The following is a 23,018-nucleotide window of genomic DNA, read 5'->3' as shown; positions in this document are numbered from 1 at the left end:
AGGACCCCAATGGAACGCAAGACATAGGCATTCTTGGGTTTAAAATCCCCTTTTAAACCCACCTTGAACTGTACTTTCCTGTATTTCGCAAACCGCTAATAAAGTAATCAATCAATCAACACTTTCAACAATTTCCAAAACATGTTGTGCCGCACTGCGTGGATGTACATCTGCTTTTTATATTTATATATATATATATATATATATATATATATATAGGCCTATATATATAGCCAACATATAAAATATGAATAAAGGGGTTAAAATGATTGTGATGCTGTATTATAACACATTTTGCTGGGGACCCCCTGGAACCCCCTCAAGGACCCCCCACCACTGGGCTAGAGCAAACAACAATAAAATAAGCTACCTAAATCACCCTGGAACCACTACACTGTTTGAAGTGTTTTTGCCAGGGAGGAGAGGCTGGCAGGGTGAGGTCAGTCATGTCCATTCAGGTCACGTCACCACAAGGCCGTTTGGCAAATATTTAATTAAATTAAATTCAAATGAGCTTTATTTGCATGAAAACACATACATTTACATTGCCAAAGAAAGTGTCAAAAGAAAACAATAAAAACAATGTAAGAAAACAAATGGGGAACTTTGTACAGTTGGAGAGGGGTAAATAAAGAGCAGAGGTCAGCAACCTTTTTGAAATGAAGTGCCATGTTTTTATTTTCTAGTTGGTCAGTGTGCCATGTCAACATACATTTTAATGACGCACCATCAAACATTCTGACATATTTTCATTGTCAGGATATTGTTATAACAAACATTAGACTCTAATATCCCACCCATCTCCCCGACTCCCTCCCTAAAGTTTAGAATTTTAATGAATGTAGAATTATGTGCAGGATGTAAATTGCTGCAAATTAGGTGACATAATTTAAAGCTATACTGTGTAAGTTGCTCAACTAGTGGTCAGAGCTGTATAGCAAACCGCGGTCGCGTCCGCGTCTTTCGGCCGTTTTTCGCCGCGGACCGGGCCTCTCGCCACCGCGTCCGCCTGCAGCTCGCCGAGATCTATCTTTAGAGGGGTCCCTGGTTCCTGTGCGTTCAGGCATTCCGGAGAAACGGACTCCTTCACCCGAGTATGTTGTTGTTATGTTGAGGCAAGCTACTTCCTGAGAAGTCAGCAAGATGCGCCTGTGATTGGCCGGTAGTGTACCATGTGTTTATCATCGGCGATATGATTGGCCAACGTATACACATGATGCAGATGACGTCATTTTGCCGCGAAATTCTCCCCCCCTCACGGCTCATAGAAAACATATAAAGAGAAGGCTTTAGAAGCTGAAATTAACGGAGTGGGGGTTCTAAAACTTTAGCGATTTAACAGTTAGGACAATTTTAAGATTTGTTTTATAAAAAAAGTTACATGGTATAACTTTAATTGACCGCGTTTAAAAATTTGATTTTAAACATTTTAATCCTCTCGCTCAAACATAAGCCAGTGTGTCAGTGATCACCCTCCGCTGTGCCATTGTTTGCACCCATACCTACTGTATGGTACCCCTGATATGTCACATTGCAACATTGTATACTGTGTATATACACACGTTGGCAAGGGTATAAAGCTTTTAAAAGCAAATGGCAGCAATATTGTCCTAAACATTTCAATATTTCAAGATAGTGTTTCAAGGTATCAGCTTTGTTTTGTATTTGCAGTAGAGTTCCACTCGGTACAGATAGTGTTTATATGTGCAGTAGGTCTCTGTCCAGATGCAGGAAACGCAATGGTTAGTAGTCCTTGGGGTGGTTGTAATTCCATTGGCAAACCTTCTCTTATCGCAACAGTTCACAAATCTTGCTGCTGTTTACCCGTGTTTACTTAAACCCTTCATCGACAGAAGAGACTGACTTCCTTTTACCGGCAGCTCTTGGCTTCATACTCTTTCAATGACACATGTTCACACCTACCAAGTGTTTGTTTGGCTTTTCATTGGGGCTTCAAAGTGCCCAAGCGACACAAGATTGTAGCCATGTGAACTTGTCTCTTATATGGAGTTGTTTACTTGTCTAAAACGGCAGACTCGGCCCTCATCGTTCAGCCCTATTCAGCGGTGTTGTCAGGTCCTCCTATAACTCAAGTGAAGTAGCAACCAGTAAAACATTTCATTTGGCAGAACAAACATGACGGTGGCCCAAAGCGCTGGGACACAGAGACAACACAATCATTAGAGTCTCCAGCCCATGACACGTCTGGCTCCCATGCCAATCCCCATTTTGGAGAGTCCTCTTAGACCAAGGGTCTTTTCAGGCCACGAGCCCGCGATCCCCCAAAATAATCACATTTGTATTTGGGACCGCCTCAAATAATCATATTTGAACTGGGGACTTCTCATAGTATAGTTTGTTGGTTACTTTTAACGTAGTAATGGTCTTATTATTAGTTTAGTTTGTATTTATTATTATCATTTATTCATCTTAGAGGTATTAAAAAGGTATTGAAAGTCATTAAATTGTCACTGATATCCTGTATACACTTATACTATATGTTGTTTGATTACTGTTGAGTGAGAAAACAATGTTGCACATTAAACAAAGGACATACAGTACGACTACCTTGCAGTCTTATATAAAGGTTAGAATGTAATGAATGCTACGTTCATTTGTTGACTTGGCATCCTATAGTTTCAATGTACATATTATTATATATATTTTTTTTATATTTTAGACTGATGATGGGTTCTTGCTTTACCTAAGATCCTAGATTGCTGAGGCACTACGCTGTCTCTATTCATTTGATGTATTACCTTGTGTTACCTTGCTTACTGTAAATCGAGCTGGATTCAGAGCATCTACTAAATGCCTAAATTGTACATTTATTCCAGTTTCGTCAAGATAGTCAAATAATGGCTCATGTTAGCCAGACTGATATACTTTATAGGTCTGGCTACAATGATACTACATAGTGGAACAACCAAGACTTGTGCAGTAGCAGTAACTTTATCAGGACCTACTGTATGCAATCAGTGTTTACAATTATGTAGCTGCATATTGTAACATCTACAGGTCAACATTACAGTATCTTAACTTGAGACAAACAGCGTTCAAGTGCAGAGCAGAAGGGCTGTTTGAAGGCAGTTATCAGAAACGATTAGTGTTTTCAAACAGTGTGGCTCAATTTAAAATCATGTAACACGATTGATTACCATGACAACCACAGCCTGTTTTTAAACATATTTAGACCTGAAAGCAACTGCGCCACATTAGATTTTAACCACTTTAACCATTATTTTACACTTAAGCTACATATTCAAAAGTTGCAGATCTACAAGCTCATAGCGTGGCACCGAGTGCTGTGCGATGAGCTTGTAGATCTGCCATTTTTGAAAAATCATGAAAATGTTTGCAAATATATATGTTTTAAAGTGAACATTTGTAACTAAAATCTTTGCTTCTGGGGGTCCCTGGGACAAAATATTTTAAGATGGGGGTCCGCCGCCAATTGCATATAATTCTGGGGGTCCTTGATCGACCATAAGTCGCATTTACTCTGAAAACCTGCAGTTCATGTGCGTCAGTCAGTCAGTCACGCCTCATGTCACGCTCCATATATGGCCAAGACAGAATTATTTTGGAAATGTGACTTGCGTCACGGCAACCACGCTTGCAAATTAATTGTCCCTTTTATGCCCATATATGGAGATTTGGGCATATATGTCATCAATATGAAGCCCATATCTGGGAATGCCAATGCCATGATTCTTGCAAAACACATTTTTGGACACTGCTCCTACCGATTTTGCCCTAAAATCATGCAAAGCGGTACACAGTATGTATGTCTAGAGTCATGTCATCAACATGGATCTGTCCCATTTAGTGCCACCATCAGGGCGATTTTTGCAAAACACATTTTTGGACACTGCTCCTACAGATTTTGCCCTAAAATCACGCAAAGCGGTACACGGTATCTCTAAAGTCATGTCATCAACATGGATCCGTCCTATTTCCCATATTCCCTCCTGATTGGCTACGACTGCCTTCTAAAGTTTGTGTATGCGACGTGACGGTCCACTGTAGACTAAATTGTTTCAGACCCAAGCCATGTGGTACAGAATTGCTCTGTGGGAAGTGGGACAGGACATTGGCATTTGGCAGAACGTGTTCTTAGGAGTGAGGGATTGGTGGCAGAGGTGCCTCGTCCTCCTCCCCGCAATCCAACACAGCCCGGGTTGTGTGTCTGCGGCAGTGTATTTAGTTTTAGTCATATTTTAGTCATCTGAATAGATTAGTCTAATTTTAATCGACTAAATATCATAAGATTTTAGTCGACTAAATCTACAGTTAATTATTTTGGCAGGCCTTGATGCCGTCTAATGCATACTATTACACATGGTTGCATGCTGAAAATAGCCGATCTACAAGCTCATGTTTGCTATTTTCAGAGCGGAGCACCACCAAACATAAGATCACTTGTCTTAGTTCTACTGGATCTCTTCTCCACTCGTCCCTCCCTAACATTTTAGTCTAGTTTTCATTTGTTGACAAAATTGTCATTATATTTAGTCTTATAGTTTTTTAGTTTTCGTCAGTGGAAAAAAAGGTAGTCAACGAAGAATTTTCGTCATAGTTTTAGTCGACAAAACGAACACTGGTCTGCGGCTGCCCCTTAAAACAAAGTTAGTAGAACTGCTAAGTCTGCAGTTTTTGTAATGTCTTTTTTGGTCATCTTGCTCACGGCGACCGATACCTAATATTCATATTTTAAAAATATCCATGTTCTAATAACTGGATATGCCTGCGACAGGCTCTAGGGAATACAGAGTGACTGGGAAGTATTGATGACATGCGTGTGCGCCTGGGTATTGTATCCCCAGAAATGGACCATATCAGCTGAAAAGGAGTGAGACGGCTGCTATCAGATGTTGGGGCTGAGAAGTCCGTTCAAGGTTAATGTAATCTCCTTGCACACACAGAGAAATAAAAGGTGCCAGCCAACTGGAACCCAAACGGGTTCTTCGTTGATGCTTTACAGATAGAACACATTTTCTTTTTTAATGGTTCCATAAAGAACCCTTCTTAAGCACTTAATCCACAATTTCTGCCTCTAATATTAGACAATTTGGCCAATGTTTAATTTGTCATTTTAGATGTATTAAAAAGTCCTTAAATTGTCACTTTAGAAATGTGCATATACCCTCTATATACTTAAACTTTATGTTGGTTTGTTTACTGTTGAGTGAGAAAACAATGTTGCACATTAAGATAATCATCTGGGGACCCTACAAATTAATTTGGAGATCCCCTTGGGGGTTCCAACCCACAGGTTGAGAACCCCTGCTTTAACCCCCCCCCCCCCCCCCCCCCCCCTCTACCCAAAATCTCTTTGTCGAAAATAGCTGTTCTACAAGGTGTAGCGTTGTGAGCTTGTAGACGTGCTATTTTCAGCAAATGTTTACACCTATTAAGACATGGTTTAAGTGGTTAAAGGTGGCCCCCAAACAACAGTTTGTCGCTCCTCAAATAACGTTGATGAAGAAAAGGTTCTCTGGAACCATACGAGGAACATGAGCCATTCTGCCCTGCTGTTCAATGTGTCTTTTCAAATGAGAGTGGGATGTCCAGTCTCCCAGAGGAGCTGAGATGGAGACGGTGTTCAGGAGACGAACTGACAGAGTGCTATCCTATAGGATCCATGCAGGGCTGCATGGATCCAGAGAGATAATAATCCTGTTTCAGGCAATGATTTTCTCTCTCCGGGTTGTAAACCATACAGGACCGCCTGTAATCTGTAATCAAATACAATTCAGATAATAATATGAATAAGTATAATACATTTTATTTATATTGCACATTACATTTGAAACAAATCTCAAAGTGCTAAAATCATCAGAATCATGGGTTTCACTGACCTGGGATGCAGTGTCGGAATCTTTTTAAACAACACTGTAGTGACGTTTTGATCATCAGCCATTTCAACCTGTGGGCCCCCAAATAATTTGTGAAGCAGTAGCATTTTATTGATAATATAACATGAATATAAAAATAATAAAAAGACCAAACCTTGAAAAATTATCCAGATAAAGGTTGGGAATCGCTGGTGTGCAAATCTAAAGTAAAGTGATCATAGCTCCATGCCTCTACATCAGTGGTTCTCAAACCAGAAATGGTAAATGGTGCATTTATATAGCGCTTTTAATCCAAAGCGCTTTACATAGATTGTGCATTACATTCACCCATTCACAGCACACACACATTCATACACCGGTGGCGGAGGAAGCCATGCAAGGCACCAACCTACTCACCGGAGGCAATTAGGGGTTCAGAGTCTTGCCCAAGGACCCTTCGACATTAACTCAGGGGGAGCCCGGATTCGAACTGGGAACCCTTCGGGATTTATACCCTTCGTGCTCTAATACCAGTTTCTCTACCCCTGAGCTATGCCGCCCAGAAGATTTGAGTTGAAAAAGTTTGCTTTAAAAATACATATATTCAAAGAAAAGTGAAAGTCTCTTTATGCTGCTGGGGGCCTGGGGCCGTCCGGGTACACGTAACAAGCGACGTTCTGCGGAAGCAACATGTACCGGCGCTGCTAAAGTACACCTGTGTCTGCCAGCCCTAATATGCAACCCCCATGGGACAGCGGTGTTGTTCGGTAGTACTAGTAAGGTCCAAATGATAAAGCGCTTGGATCAGATTTCCTCTGAATAACACATTATGTCAGTGTCTACCATCTGTAGATGGAGAGACTTTCACCATTATGCCCTACTGCCGTAATTGTACAATTAGTATTACATAATATGCATGTCTGTTTACCTTTTGTTTGTTTTGAAGTTCACCTGAAGTTCACCTACTACCCCAACCACAATCTGTACTTCCCTTTTCCTTACCGAACTTCCAGCCCTCGTTGCCAGAATAAGTGCAGTCTTTTGTATGCGTAAACAAAAGCGCTGGTAACATAAAGGACGGTATTGAATGGATTATCAGTGACGTTTTGATCATCAGCCATTTCAACCTGTGGGCCCCCAAATAATTTGTGAAGCAGTAGCATTTTATTGATAATATAACATGAATATAAAAATAATAAAAAGACCAAACCTTGAAAAATTATCCAGATAAAGGTTGGGAATCGCTGGTGTGCAAATCTAAAGTAAAGTGCTCACAGCAAAGTGATCATAGCTCCATGCCTCTACATCAGTGGTTCTCAAACCAGAAGATTTGAGTTGAAAATGTGTGCTTTAAAAATACATATATTCAAAGATTTGCACAAATTTTCCCAAGATTTTTTCGTGGGCAGATCTACAAGCTCATAGCATGGACCAAAGTTGCATGTTTAAAGTGGTTAAACTGTTTGTGACACTATATTAACTACTTTTTCTGGGGACCCCCAGACGCCACTTTGTGATGTATGTACAGTGCCCCGGTGAAGTGGAATGCAGATCATTGCATTGTGATTTATGCGGCTCCTTCGCTCTCAAACTGCACGCAGTATGACTTACAATCGACACTCTCACTATTAAAAAAATTATAATAATCTTCTCCTTTCTATTTCTCATATAGAGAAATAGAAAGGCGTCCAAAGATCTCACGAACGCCGGAGCCCAACGACGCGGCAGTGGAGCAGCAGAACGGCGGACAGAGCAGCAGCGCTCGGAGGGGTCGATGCCCACCACTCGCCCCCCAGTTCTCCCACAGTGAACCGCAGCACACCAGCCGGCCCGCCTCCGTGAACTCTACCAGAGGACAAAGTGAGTCTAAAAAATGTTTCCTAACCAGTCACACAAAGGTATCCTTAAAGTTGCAGATCCACAAGCTACTGAGCTTGTAAGATCAGCTGCTTTAGCAATTTTTTAAAATTTGAATCCTGGAAATTAACAGTTTTGGACGTGTAACATTTCCACCCGACACACAGACGAAAAGTAATACAGTACGCCTTTTTATGCTGCTGAGGCTGTGTACATGTAACAAGGACTTTAGTCCAAGCTGCCCAAATATTTAAGTAACATAATTCTTACAAAAAATGCGTATCAGGCCCTGATGAAGACCTTTTAGGTCGATTCACATTGTTCATATTGTTTGCTTGCACAAAATAAATCCTTGGATTTGTTTTCTTTGCAAGTCTGCAGTACACACCATTTGGGAGTTTAGCAGTACTTCTTTGAAAAAACCTTTTTGTTCATATCTTCCTACCTGTATCGCCAAAGAGTTTTCTCATAAAAAAAAGTTAAGCTGTTCTTACCCTAATTGTAACTCCACTACTACTGGAAGTAGGTCATTTTAGCCTCTTTTTTGAGACGGCAACTAAATCCTGGCAAAGTTTGGCTGGGGTTACATACTCACTTAGCCACGTTGGCGATAATCCCTTAAAAAGCTAGATTGCCAACCACGATTCAGAAGCAGTTTTATATTCTAAAACCGTAGTAGTCTATTGAAACCTGCTCGAGTGGATTGTGAATTCTGAGATCGCCCGCTGCTTTGGCCAGCAAACAAACAAAAGCCAGTTCACAGCCCTGCGTCTGTAGCATTGTCTGGTGTCTGTCAGGCTGCTTTTCACACCACCCGTTTCTATCTTTGTCTGGCGTGTTTCTTGTTTTCTGTCTACAATTCATTCCAACTTCTCCTCTTTTCACCCCAATGGAATATCAGTTGACGTTCAGCTGAAGCAAAATGTCCTACTGGCGCTGCTAGTGTCTGCCAGCACTGCAACCCCATGGGACAGAAGTGTTGTTCAATTGTAGTAGTAAGGTCCAAATAAAGCTCTGGATCACATTTCCTCAGATTGTTTTGTAAAATTAATGCCCTACTTGATCATACTGTAATATGTAATCATCACACAAAGGCATCCACGCGAGCTTGTGGATCTGCTACCTTTGCTATTTCTGAACCCTGAACAGCAACAGTTTTGGACATAATGAGGTTTCACTTTCCACCCAACGGAGATGAAAAGTGAAAGTCTCTTTATGCTGCTGGGGGCCTGGGGCTGTCCGGGTAGGGCTGTCACGATATGACATTTTACATGACGATTAATTGTCACTCAAATAATTGCCGATTAACGATTTAATTGTGTTTTTGTCATTGATAATTACATTTCTGTTTGGCTTTTAGGCTTTGAAGTTGTACATGGTAGATATGACACATAACCTAAATATACAAATAAATTACTGACATATTTGACAACTTACTACTTAAAAAATAACTTTGATAGTGGAAATAGCCGATCTACAAGCTCACAACGCGTCGCATCGGACATTTTTCAACATTCACGATTATGACAAAATAATTGCGATAATGTCAAATAATCACGATTAGACGATTATGTAATAATTGTGACAGCCCTACGTCCGGGTACACGTAACAAGCGACGGTCGGCGGAAGCAACATGTACCGGCGCTGCTAAAGTACACCTGTGTCTGCCAGCCCTAATATGCAACCCCCATGGGACAGCGGTGTTGTTCGGTAGTACTAGTAAGGTCCAAATGATAAAGCGCTTGGATCAGATTTCCTCTGAATAACACACTCTGTCAGTGTCTACCATCTGTAGATGGAGAGACTTTCACCATTATGCCCTACTGCCGTAATTGTACAATTAGTATTATGTAATATGCATGTCTGTTTACCTTTTGTTTGTTTTGAAGTTCACCTGAAGTTCACCTACTACCCCATTATACCTTTATCTCTGTCTGTCTCTCTCTCATTCTCTCTCTCTCTCTCTCTCAACCACAATCTGTACTTCCCTTTTCCTTGCCGATCTTCCAGCCCTCGTTGCCAGAATAAGTGCAGTCTTTTGTATGTGGAAACAAAAGGCGCTGGTAACATAAAGGACGGTATTGAATGGATTATCTGTCTAATAGTGATTAATCGTGTTGTCTAACAGGTTACAACATGATTCTGTTGTTTTGAGGAACAAATGCTGCACTAGTTTTGCCCTGCGGCGGTCCTAGCTTGTAAGGCGCCCTGGCCCTTTAAGTGTGATGATGCACAACCGGATTTCCCATTCTTTTATATTATGTCTCCCACCATCGACAGAGAGAGAATTCCACTCACTGAGATGTTCTCCTCCATCTCGTCGGTTACTTTCCTGTATCGGGGAAATTGTCACGTATGATCAATTACTGAATAATCCTCGGATAAAGTGTGTGTGCGACCGTCCGTCCGAAGATATTCTCGCACACCGATCAGCAACAAAGTTTGTATGCATGCAGCCAGTGTTGTAGGTCACTGAAGTACCTCTGATCCACACATAGTTTTTACTTTTTGAAATATCAAACATTTATAATGGACGTCAATGGAACTGTGTTCGCGCTAAAAAACAGACATTTCATAGGTGTTAATGGAAGCAATTCAATTCAAAGGAGCTTTATTGGCGTGAGAAAACACACGTTTACATTGCCAAAGCAAGTGTTACAAGTAAAATAACAGTTGAAAATGGGGAGCATATATACAGTTTGAGGGGGTACAGCATTGTGTAAACAGAGCTATGTCGACTGAGCTATGTCGCATTGTGACATTTTATATATATATATACACAGGGTACTCTTTTGGAACATAGCAGCTTTATTTTTTTCTCAAAAGGCATTTAAAGGTAGCAGCTCTGTTTCATACTGAATGTGCAGTATGTCTAGATGTCAATCCATGGTTTGTAGTCCTACTAGAAGGTCGGCCGGCTACGCCGGCCTCCCCTCTAGAGCCCCGTTTTCACTGAGCAAAACTTCTGGGAGTTTTTTCAAAAATGACGGCAATTTTGAAATTCACGCCATGTGAAAACGGCCACTTATTTTGTGTCCCGGCAGTTTTGGGGGCCGAAATTTGACGGGAAAATACCTAGTAATTTTTGCTTAAAGTACCGTGACAATACAAATTTTCCTCAAGTGAAAACGCATGCCGTGAATTTGCCGTTTTTTTGACAACCAGGTGCATGAAAGGAGCCAGTTAACAGTTTAAAACATTGTATCTGGGATTGAAAACGACCTGAATGTAAAGGAATATATAGAAATAAAGTAGGTCTACAGCTTCACCTTGAATAGGGGATTAATTATTTAGGCTAGAATCGCATTGACAAACACAGCATAAGTCTATTTCTTTCGTTCTCTGGTCATCCATCGTTTATGGTGTCGTGTGAAGAAGAAAAAAAACACAGCTAATAATCTACAAGCCCACAAGTGCAACACGTTGCATCATGCAGCGATCCTTTCTGAACCTTCTGAGCTTGCTCATGGTTCAAACTTATTTGTATTCTATAGCCTATTTTTAATTAAACTGTGTGGGTTTTGATACAAGTCCGGTCTGGAGAACGTGATAGGGGATGCGATGCGCTCGTAATGTTGTGATGAAAGCTGGAATCTTTACCAACTCAAAGAGCTGCATCATTAGTTAATAGTTTCTCCTCGTTGCATGATTAAAAGTGTTTTACAGAGCAGCGAGCATCGAGTCTGCATGGTCATCCATCGTTTACAGTGACGCGTGAAAAAAAGCTAAATCTACAAGCCCACAAGCCACAAGTGCATGGGGGGAGCGTTTCGCTGATAAGAGCGAGATTTCCCCCAACAGGTTGCATAACGCATGAGCGATCCTTTCTGAACCTTGTGTTGTTGCATGAAGAATATTTTGTTTTTTTTGTTATCAATTATTTTTATTTTCCATAACATGAAATTAGAGACATACATATGAATAGAACAAGAAAAAGTAAAACATTAATCAAAAGAAAAATGCAATTAACAGACAAACAACACAAACAATAGCAAAACAAGAAAAGGAAAAGAAAACCCACCCACCCCCTTTCCCCGGACCAACACGGAATGTACAATAGTGCATGCCTGTGCTAGGCTGTTACCACTATATAGTGATTTCTTGAATCATAGCCTTAAGCTTATCTGCAATGTCCGACCACATATTAATGTTTTCTTCTTTTGCTCCGTGTAACCTTGCTATCGACTGCTCTAAATATACTATATCTAGAAAGGTCAAGGCCCACTGGCGAAACGTTAACGTATGAGGAGGTTTCCACCGCGTAGCTACCATCTTCTTCGCCGCCGTTAATCCAGCAAAGAAGATGCGCTTGCGTATATTGTTTAGTTGCAACTGTGAGACGTCATTTAATAAAAATAAAGAAGGAGAAGATATGATATTAATACTAAAAATAGTTGAAAGTTTGGAGGCAACCATATTCCAGAATGACGACACATTTGGGCATTCCCAAACCATGTGAAGGAAGGTACCAATACTATTTGAGGCGCAGAGAGTGCAGTTGGGATTATTCAAAATCCTCATAGCACATAGTCTGCGGGGAGTTAAATAAGTCCGATGAACAAAATTTAAATGAATTTGTTGATGGTCTGGATTTCTAGAAGATAGCCTAATGTTAGACCATACTGTGTCCCAACAAAAGTCAGGGTCCAAATTTGGTACATCATTCCTCCAAACAGTATCAACAGATAGGGGCCCATAACTACAGTCTAATAAAAAACCATAGAGGGTGGAAACCAAACCTCTTGTTCTGTTACCATCACAGATAAACTCATGGAAGGGGTGCAATCTAAGGGGAGCTTGCCATGGGACCCCGTAGGTCCTCATGGACGTTCTCAGTTGGAAGTAGAAAAAAAGGGTATTTCCAGGCAGATTGAAGATGTCACACAAATCTCGAAAAGGTCGTAAACCATTTCTATCAAATAAGTCCCCTAATGTACGAATCCCCTTAGCCCTCCACCTTGGAAAGCGAATGGGGCGATCCTCGATTAAAAGTCTTTGATTATTGAACACTGGGGAAAATAAGTTCCATTTACAATCAATCTTACACATCTTTTCAGCTGCCCTCCATACTGCCACTAAATGAGAAATGATAGGTCCAAAGCGAACTTTGCATTGATGTGTAGTTATGTTTGAATAGATAAGATCTCTCAATTCAACAGGCTGCACTAAACTCTCCTCAAGCTCTCTCCAAGAAACCTTATTTGCTGGGTTAAACCAATTTAAAAGGGGGCGGAGCGTGAAGGCCCAATAATAAAATTTAAAGTTGGGCAATGAAAGGCCGCCATCATCTCTAGCACGTTGTAATAGAGAAAGTTTAAGACGAGGGCGTTTCCCTTTCCACACAAATTTAGATATCGAAGAGTGAAGCTTATTCCAGTATTGCGGCGGTGGTGGCAAAGGGAGCATAGAGCTTACAAAGTTAACCCTAGGAAGAACATTCATCTTTATGATTGAAACTCGAGCTTGGAGAGAGTTGGGCAAAGATGACCATCTATCTAAATCAAGACAAATCTTATTTAGAGTGTCACCATAGTTGTTCTTAACAATAGCCTGAAGAGAGGGGAAAATATCTATGCCAAGATATTTGAATTGGCTTACTACTGGGATTATGGGCGGCAGGATAGCAGATCTCATCTGATCATTTAGAGGTAGAAGGGCTGACTTCGTCCAATTAATTTTGTAGCCGGAAATGGAACTGAACTGATCAAAAATTTGAAGGACGTGAGTAATTGACTGTGGTGCATTCTCAATGAACAGTAGAATATCATCAGCATATAGGGAAATGCGATGCTGTGTGTTGTTAATCGAAACAGGAGTAATATCTGCAGACTGACGCACTGTCTGAGCCAAGGGTTCGAGTGAAAGTGCGAAAAGGAGAGGACTAAGGGGACAACCCTGCCTTGAAGATCTGCCAATCGTGAATAGCGGCGAACAGATCTTACCGGTTAGGACCATCGCTGACGGATTAGAATAAAGTACTTTAACAAAATGTATGAATGAAGCACCAAATCCCATTTTATCTAGTACAGCCCACAGGTAAGACCATTCCAGACGATCAAATGCTTTCAACGCATCGAGCGACAACACTGCGGCGGGGGTCCTCAGCTCCTTAGCCCTATCGATGATATGCAATAGTCGTCTAGCATTATCAGAGGCTAGTCTAGTTCCTATGAAACCTGTCTGATCACAGTGTACTAAGGTGGTCATAAAACCCTGCAAGCGACGCGCAAGCACCTTAGCAAAAACTTTTAGATCAGAATTCAAAAGTGAAAGCGGTCTATAGCTTGCGCAATCTGTGGGATCCTTGTTCTTCTTCAACAATAATGATATAATAGCTACATTCACATCCCTGGAGAAAGAGCCACTTTCAATTGCATATCGAAACATGTCTAGCATCAGCTGACCTAGATCTTCCCAAAAGATGGCATAAAGTTCAGGGGGTATCCCATCCAAACCAGGCGACTTGCCCCTACGCATTGCGAGCACAGCTTCCTGTAATTCCGCCAGATGGAGCGGTCTATCTAAGGCTTCCGCATCCGCCTCGCTAAGGGTTGGTAACTGTATGTTGGATAAAAAATCATTGCATACTGCATCATCGTGAATGACCTCGGAGGTGTAGAGCTCATCATAAAAAGCACGAAACGTGGCATTGACCTCTTTGGGTTCTGTAACCATGGCTCCCGTTGTTGATTTGACACTAACAATATCAGCAAAATGCTCATTGGATCTAAGACGTAAAGCCAGTAAGTGACTGGGTCTTGCACTATTAAAATAGTAGTTTTGCCTTGTGCGTTTCATTTGAAATTCTGAGCGGCGCTTGAGAATGGAGTTAATTTCTTTCTTAACTAGCTCTCTCTGGGTTGCTGTACTAACATCAAAGTTATTTTGGAGAGAATTATCCAAAGTAGAAAACCGAGATTCCAATTCCACCAGTTTGGCTGACCTTAATTTTCTCTGAGTGGACGCATAGAGGGTTGTATTACTCCTGATAAAGCCTTTAATTGCATCCCAAAGAATTCTGGGATCCTCAACTGAGCCTGTATTGATATTTATAAATTCGCGCAAACCAGTTTGAAACTGAGCTACAAATGCCGCATCGCGCAGCAGTGTGGTGTTAAACCGCCATCTAGGAGCTCTATCTATAACCTGTTTCAGTGAAGCAACACACAGCACCGCCTTGTGATCCGAGAGTGACATTGGGAGCAACTCTACCTTGGCAATTTTATGAAACAAGCTAACAGGGGCAAAAACGTAATCGATCCTAGAGAATGAAGCATGCCTACCCGACAGAAAAGAAAAATCTCTAACCGTTGGGTTCATTAAACGCCAGATGTCGAGTAAGCCAGTTGAGTTTGCCCAAGCACGTAGTTCTGCAGACGCTAGTGCTTGTTCTCTGCTTTCTACCCCAGTGGATCTATCTAGGTTATGTTGCCATGTTGCATTGAAGTCAGCACCAACAATGATTTTGAAATCCGTCAGTTCCAATAAGGTTTTAGTTAGTAATTTGTAAAACTCTTTGTCTAAAACATTTGGAGCATACACAGAGACTAGTGCTAGCATTTTACCCTCCAAGCGGATTTTAGCAACAGCTATCCTCCCGTCACTGTCAGACCAATCACCCAAAAAATCCAACCTAAGGTTACGTCTAGCCAATATGGCTACTCCCTTGGTTTTGGAAGAAGCAGCTGAAAAGGCTAAAACACGATAATGTTTATTAGCCAATCGGTTGGAATGCTCTTTTAAAAGATGAGACTCCTGTATAAATGCAAAGTCAATTGATTTAGATCGCAAAACCCCCAAAATGCTGGTTCGCTTATGCGGTATATTCGCTCCCCTTACATTGAAACTTAGAAATTTATATTCTGTCATAATTGTGGTTCAAACCATACGCACAGCAAGCACAGTAGAACATTTTAGAATTTCCTAGTTGGTCCCTCACAACAAACCTTCCCCACAGAAAAACAAAACAACCCCAAAAGGAACAGAAAGGAAAAAGCAACATCAAACGAACATAAAAAAACACATAACATTGAAGCTTGAGGGGGAAAACCCCATTAGCATCAGAGTGCACAAAAACAGTTCCCCACCCCATCAACCTATTAGTCAACCTTCATTTCACTCTGTCAGAGAGTGCAAACAAGTAACTGCCCAAAAGTAACCATACATTGCCCTCTGGTGATTATGTAAATATATAACAGATCACCAAAGTAAAAACAACAACAACAAAAAAGTGCCTTCTTGTGGCTGAATAGCTCTCAAACATTCCATCCGCTCAAATTATGATCAATCTCCCCACTTCATATCACTTAAATAAATGAGAATGGTATGTTAACATTTCTAGTAAAGAAGGGGGAGAGAGAAAAGAAAAGAATAAAGGGAAAAAAAAAAAATGAGGGGACTATAACAACTGTAATAATAATAATCAGTCCAGCATTAGGCCCACCTCGAATGTGATAAAGCCCTATAAGCCACGTTAATGCAAATAACCAAACACTTGTGACAGATAAGTGGAAATAAGGCTGTCACCACGACAAGGCACTAATATAATATTAATAATAAAAATAAATAAAAAGGAAATCAGTGTATATGATATAAAAAATATATGCACTTATATATGTAGTTAGAAATAGAAATTAAAAGCACATCCGGGGGGCCATATGCAGCAAAGCACACACAGTGTTAATGCATACTGCGCCACATACAGCCCCCCCCATGCATCCATGTATACAAACCACAATTACTAATTAGAAGGGGGAAAAAAGAAAGAAAAGAAAAGTCTGTATACATAAGTATTTACATAAAACACAGTTATGTATGATCAGGAAACCATATACAACACAGCACACATAATGCATACTGCGCCATATACAGCTCCCTGTACATGCCCAAAAGGCCAGTGCAAACTTAGATAAATGTCGATCATATTAGTTAAGTCTGTTTCCGTCTTAAACAGTAAACTACCATACTTCAAACAGTGAACCTACCCAATCACGACTACAAAATAAATATCCCAATACAGAGCTCCCCCCCCCCAGACAGCGGATCCACAAGCACGTAGAGCCAACGCGCCACGAGATCGTACATCCGCCAGCTATTGAGATTAGAAAAAAAAGGAAAAAAAAGAACGAGTCAATGAGCCAGGGAGAGAGAGAGAGAGAGAGGAGAAGCAGAGATAGGTAGAGAGACATAGAGAAAGGGCGGGAGAGCGAGTGGTCTCTGGAACCGCGGAGCCTTCACAATTTAGACCATATTATTTATATCTGTTTCACCTTAAACAGTAGGCTACATTACTCAATACAAAGGCCAAAGCCCAGTCTCGCCCTCCTACCCGAGAAAGTAGCGTTTTAGGAGGCATAAACGAACCATAAACTAACAACCAACATAGCCGCCATTACCTAACAGAAAGAGAGAGAGAGAGAGAGAGAGAGAGAGACACACACACACACACACAGCGAGAGAGAGAGCCATAGAGAGAGAGAGAGAGAGAGAGAGAGAGAGAGAGAGAGAGAGAGAGAGAGAGAGGAAAGCCGAGATAGATAGAGAGACATAGAGGGAAGAAGGCGAGAGAGAGAGCAGGCTCCGTCTGAACCGCGACACGGAACCCGTTAGACAAAGCTTAACAGAGAGAGATAAAACTCTCTAGACCTATATAGTAAGCAGCACAACGCTCAATAAGAGCAAAGAAAAGGAATACAATAATAACAAGAACAATGTCCATTATATTCAAACAAAAAAGACAGTGAATTATGCTTATAGCTTTAGCAGCCCTAAATCCTCTCTCCTTGCGGTAACCTAAATTAAAACGAGTAACACCCATCTGCTTACAGATCTTGTTAAAAAATAAAATATATCTTATTCTTCGATACAAATAAAATAGGTATTATGAAACGAAACACTTGAAAACACAACGTCAAGTCAGATGATGAGTCCAAAACAATAAGTAGGCTTACATTAACAACTCACCCTTTGGGGAGGAGGAGGAGGAGAGAGTGAGGAAAGAAAGACGCTGCGTAAAAGTCATCTCCAAAGTCCCAGCCAGCTTACCAACAGTCCATTAAAGGCAAAAGGATATCACATCGGCAGAATGTGTTTGAAAGCACGCGATCACGAAAGCAAAAGTGTCCCTGGTAAAAGTTAGTTCTCTGTAACTGTCGTCTCATCATCCTGCGTAGCTAGAGTCTCGTCCGCAGCACCTGGAGTCTTGAACTTATCCTTGCAAAAGGCCAGAGCTTCCTTGGGTGAGTTGAAAGTAGAAGTCGCCTCATCCACGGTTATCCAGAATTTGCTCGGGTGCCTTATTCCGTATTTCACTCCTTCCGCGGTGATGGAACGTAGGAATTCCTTTACTGGCCCGAAAGCTGCCCTTCTCTTTGATGTTTCAGCAGACCAGTCGGGGAAAATATACACCTTTTTGCCATTGTATGTCAGTTGGCCTGCTTTCCTGGAGAGCTGGAGTATGCGTTCCTTTACCCGGAAAAAATGGATCCTTGCCAGGAAAGCCCTTGGCTTATCAGAACGTGGATTGCCGGTCCGATGAGCACGATCCACCTCCGGGGGGGAGTCGGGAAACTCGTCGGGGAATGTTTTCTGCAAAAAAGACTGGATAAAGGCCACTGGGTCAGCCTTTTCTAGCCCAGGAGAGATCCCAATCACTCTTATGTTGTTCCTACGACTCCGGTCTTCTGCTATGACGAGCTTCTCCTCCAGATTAGCACATCTTCTCTCCAATTCAGTGATACACATCTGCAAACTGTCCATGGAGGAACCAAAGTTCTCAATGGCCTCCCCATGTTCAGCCACGGTCGTGTTCAGCGTGGCGACTGCAGGACGCAGCTCCTTTCCGAAGTCATCAATCTTCTTCAGTAATTTCTTCTCCAAGCCAAGCATCATGGGTTGAATAAAACCATCCATAAACTCTTTCAGTGATTCCTTGAGGACCTCGCGCAGCATGCTCTTTGTAACCGGAGCGTCAGCGTCGCCCTGCATTGCGCCGGCCATGTTGTCAGCGTTTGCGGTCGGAGACCTGGTACTCCTCGACCTCGTGTTAATCGTATTCGGCATGAAACACGAAACAACTGCAAAAACAGACGCTCACCAGTGTTTTGGGCGTTTAAAGTCTCAAAAGAACTATAAAGGCAGTAAAAAATGGGCTTAAAAAATGTGAAAACTATGCACCTCCACAGAGCTCAACAAACGCGTCCTACTCGGTCGCCATCTTGTCGGAACTCCCCCAAGAATATTTTGTTAAATCCATTTGTAGCGTTCAGGGTGAGAGAAGAGACGCACCAAACCGAACTGGGGAGACTGTTTTTTGCAGGTCTTTCAGCCCGCGTGTGTTTTTTGCAGGTCTTTCAGTCCGTGTGTTGCCATGTCTGCTAATTATAAGCGACTCTGGGCTTGATTTCCGTAAAGTTGCTTGTATGTATTGATAGTGGCTGGTTGCGGTTTATTTGTTGTGAGCTTGTAGATTGGCAATTTTCAAGTAGCTGATGCGGCGATGCGTATAGTTTTAAAGTGCTCGTGTGGCTAGATAATATCACTTTTTGGGGCTTATTTTTGTACACCTGGTTGCTTATTTCTCTCGCAAAATCTGGCAACACTGGTTTTCATGCCGTCACAATCGCTTGGTGAAAACGAGCGATACCAGTATTTTTGCTGCCGATGAGGGCATGTGAAAACACCCAAAAAACTAAACTCCCGGCAAGTTATGCTAATTATAATTATTTATTTTGCCGGGAAAATTCCGGAACTGCAATGAAAACATGCCTTAGGTCGTCGCGTTGCGTCTATAGGAGTAAATATTCGTCGAAAACAAATCCCTGAGGTACAGGGTGGCCACGATCTGATGGTTTTTTTGAGAAAAAAAGTTTTTTGAGGAAAAAAAGTTTTTTGAGAAGAAAAAAGTTTTTTGAGAAAAAAAAAAATTTGAGAAAAAAAAAATTTTTGAGAAAAAAAAAATTTTGAGAAAAAAGAATTTGAGAAAAAAATAAATTTGAGAAAAAAATAAATTTGAGAAAAAAAAATTTATCAAAAAAAGATTTTAGAGAAAAAACTTTTGAGAAAAAAAAAAATTTTTGAGAAAAAAAAATTTGAGAAAAAAAAATTTTTGAGAAAAAAAAATTTGAGGAAAAAAAAAGTTTTTTGAGAAAAAAAAATTTGAGAAAAAAAAATTTGAGAAAAAAAAATTGTTTGAGAAAAAAAAATGTTCTCAAAAAAAAATTTTAGAGAAAAAACTATTTTGAGAAAAAAAAATGTTTGAGAAAAAAAAATTGGAAAAAAATAAATAATAATAAATAAAACGTATTGGTGATGCGATGACGTGGTGTATACGGATGTTACTGCGATTGAGGTGAAAGAGAAAAGTGGAAAGTTGTGAGCTAACTATTAGCTATTTGTGTGTGTGTGTGTGTGTGTGTGTGTGTGTGTGTGTGTGTGTGTGTGTGTGTGTGTGTGTGTGTGTGTGTGTTCTGGCTACGCCCCCCTCGGTTGAAATTGGATCCGCCGGTCCCATAGCTGGGAATACGAGCCAATGGACGGCGGTCACCATGGCAACGGGGGGCCAATGATAGAGTTATGGGCGGTTTTATTCCCTACGCTCTACCGACATCTGCTCTAGCTATGAGTTGAAGTGGAGGCGAAATGGGCGTGTATGGGCTTGGAAGTGGGATGCGGCTCTAAGAAAAATGTAATAGTAGATAGGGTGGTTGTGTTTCTAGCCTTCTTTTGGCGCAACAGTTCACAAATCTTGCTGCTGTGTTCGCGCATTGTCCCAGTAGGTATGGGAGTTTTTCATGATTGGTCATGTTTTCAAACTCACTTCGGGTGTGTGTAATCTGTGGGAAGTATGTGTCTCTGATGTCTTGGTATAGTGGGCAGGAAATGTAGCTCTGTTTCTGTGGCGGCCTTTCTCTATTGCAAGGCTGTGTTCGCGGAGTCTGTACCTAGTCAAGGCTTTCCTAAGTTTTGGGTCATTTACTGTGCTCAGATATTCTTCTAATCTATATTCTCTTTTTAGTGCCAGATAGCATTCCATTTTGCTTTGGTTTTGGGTTGTCTCAGGTAGCTTTCTTTTTGTTTTCTTATAATCTGGTTTGGTCCAGAGTGTTTTCCGTTTGGTAGTTGTGCTTCTGTTTGTGCACAGAGTCCCTGGGTCAGCTGGCTGAGGGGGCAACCCTGAAGGTTTTCACTATGGTTGAGGGCTATATTATGGAGCGTGTCTGGATTGCTTTCTTTTAGGTGATTATAGAATTTAAGAGATACAAACATAGTTAGTGTATGGGGACAAATACCAATAGTCCACCTACACAAGCTTATAGATTGGCTATTTTCAAACATTTGGAGAATTTTGTCAATTTGCATCTATAATGTTATAAAGAGGATAGCCAGGTTGAAAGTGGTTAACCCCTCAATGCTCCCCCGTGCTCAGCACACTGCTGGGTCAAATGCAAGCCATTTCCTCCTTAGAGGCCGTAATCCTTTCCCTGTTCTTTGCCAGAAAGGTGCAGTTCCTTACCAACATGTGTACCTTCTTACCAGAAAGGTGTGCAGTCTTTTGTACTGAAAAGAAAAGCAGCAGCCACTGTAACATAAGGGACAGTATCAAATGCATTCATGAGATGAGATGAGATGAGATATACTTTATTAATCCCCGAGAGGAAATTGAAGCGTAACAGCAGCATAGTGTGACAATACATGAATAACTACTAGACAACATTAGCACAATAGACACCATGGACACAAACACACAAGGCCCCGATCGACAATACTGTACATGAGGGAGAAAGTTCTTATATAAGTCATCATTGTACAGTCTGATGGCAGTTGGCAAGAAAGAGAGTCTGTATCTCTCCGTATGCATTTTCGGAGGGAGGGTGAGCCTCTGGCTGAAGGTGCTCATGTAGTTTCCCACATGATTCACTCGCTTTTGGGTTACAAAATAGTGGCATTTTACAAAACATAAAGCATTAAAAAAGGCTGGGACAGACATCCATCAGTCAGGCTCTAAGACCCTTACATTTAACTGGATATCAGTCTGTTGTACGCATCACTCACTGGAGCTTTCTTTTGATTGTTGATGATGTAACATCTTAAACCTAGAACTTGTGAGTGCTGGCTATAATGGTTCGATTGCACAGCCTGGTCCTCTTAGCAGGAAGATATCATCTGCTCTCTCTCTCTCTCTCTCTCTCTCTCTCTCCCTCCATAAGTCTTAATTGCATTTGATGGGTGATTACCTCCGGCCGCTCTGCTAGGCTGACTGGACTGGAAAGCCTGTTATGTTATGTTATGAGGCCTAATGGCTGCCTGAAGCCCCTGCATCCTGCTGGGGTTTTTTCTTTATCCGTCTGGCGTCTTTACAGTTTTAAGATGGAGTCATAACTATTGCAGGAAGTTGTGTCATTGTGGCGCTGTGGTTCTTAAACATTTTCACGTCAAGGACCCTCAATTTGTCCCCACATATGAATAGATTTGTTCTTGCCAGGGAGAGTCCCCAAGAGGGCAAGATGTGTTTTCAAGCAAAATTCTAAATTATTCCAAAATCTCCCCTTTTTTTTTATCAAGATTTTAGAGAGCTTGTACAGTAGATCGGCTGCTATATAGAGTAGCCAAATAAAATGTGGTTGTCACAGACTCACAGCTGATTGTGTGAACCCGCATGCACATCAAACTTCGGGTCCTTGGAAAGAAAGATGTTGAGAATCACTGCTCTTCCACCCTCAGTGGTCCCTGTTCTGTTTTGGTAAATAGACCCTCAGAGATGAAGCATAGGGTGTTGTGAATGTGAAGTGAACTGCTCTCGACCACCCACCCAGAAGCCAAGAGAAGAGAGCTGGTGGAATGCTGGTGTGATGACAGAGAGTGTTATCCACCCAGCTCCCTCTGGGCTCTGTGCGTCTTCCATAGCGATGACAGACAGATCCCCTTGTGATGTGTTCACCTGAGCGTCTAGAGGAATGCTGGAGGAATAGTGACTGGAGGGGGGGTTGTGTCACTGTGGCGAGTGTGGAGTTGTCATCGGTTCTGAGTAACTAGTAACTAAAGTTTTCAAATAAATGTAGTGGAGTAAAAGTACAGAAAATTGGAAATACTTGATTAGTACAAATATACAAATATCTCAGAATTGTACTGTACAGTACTTGAATAAATGTGCTTAGTCACTTTACACCCCTGAAAATGGTGACGCCCCCCCCCCCCTTGGTTTAGGACGCAGTAGTGCGCGGGGTCACTCATGAGAAATAACATAAAGAACTAGAAGCAGTGCTCTTCCGAGCACAGGTCTCCACCAGGCCGTGTGTCCTGGTGGTGCTACTGTATAATAGGCC

At 41.4% G+C, this 23,018-nt stretch overlaps 1 protein-coding gene across 1 annotated transcript in view; it reads left to right on the top strand.

Moving 5' to 3' along the window:
- The window catches only part of armc9 (armadillo repeat containing 9), a gene marked incomplete at its 3' end in the record, with an annotated part of 80,822 nt that extends 58,198 nt beyond the window's left edge, over window positions 1–22,624 (top strand). Inside the window, exons 25-26 of the mRNA XM_080729344.1 lie at window positions 7,510–7,697; window positions 22,509–22,624. Of these exons, the coding sequence (XP_080585470.1) occupies window positions 7,510–7,697; window positions 22,509–22,624 (304 nt within the window). The remainder of the gene's footprint in view (window positions 1–7,509; window positions 7,698–22,508) is intronic.
- Between the last annotated feature and the right edge of the window lie 394 nt (window positions 22,625–23,018).

The sequence above is a fragment of the Nannobrachium achirus genome (genome assembly GCF_963921795.1).
Source record: "Nannobrachium achirus genome assembly, chromosome: 1".
Lineage (NCBI taxonomy): Eukaryota > Metazoa > Chordata > Actinopteri > Myctophiformes > Myctophidae > Nannobrachium > Nannobrachium achirus.
This window is presented reverse-complemented; position numbering and strand designations above follow the sequence as displayed.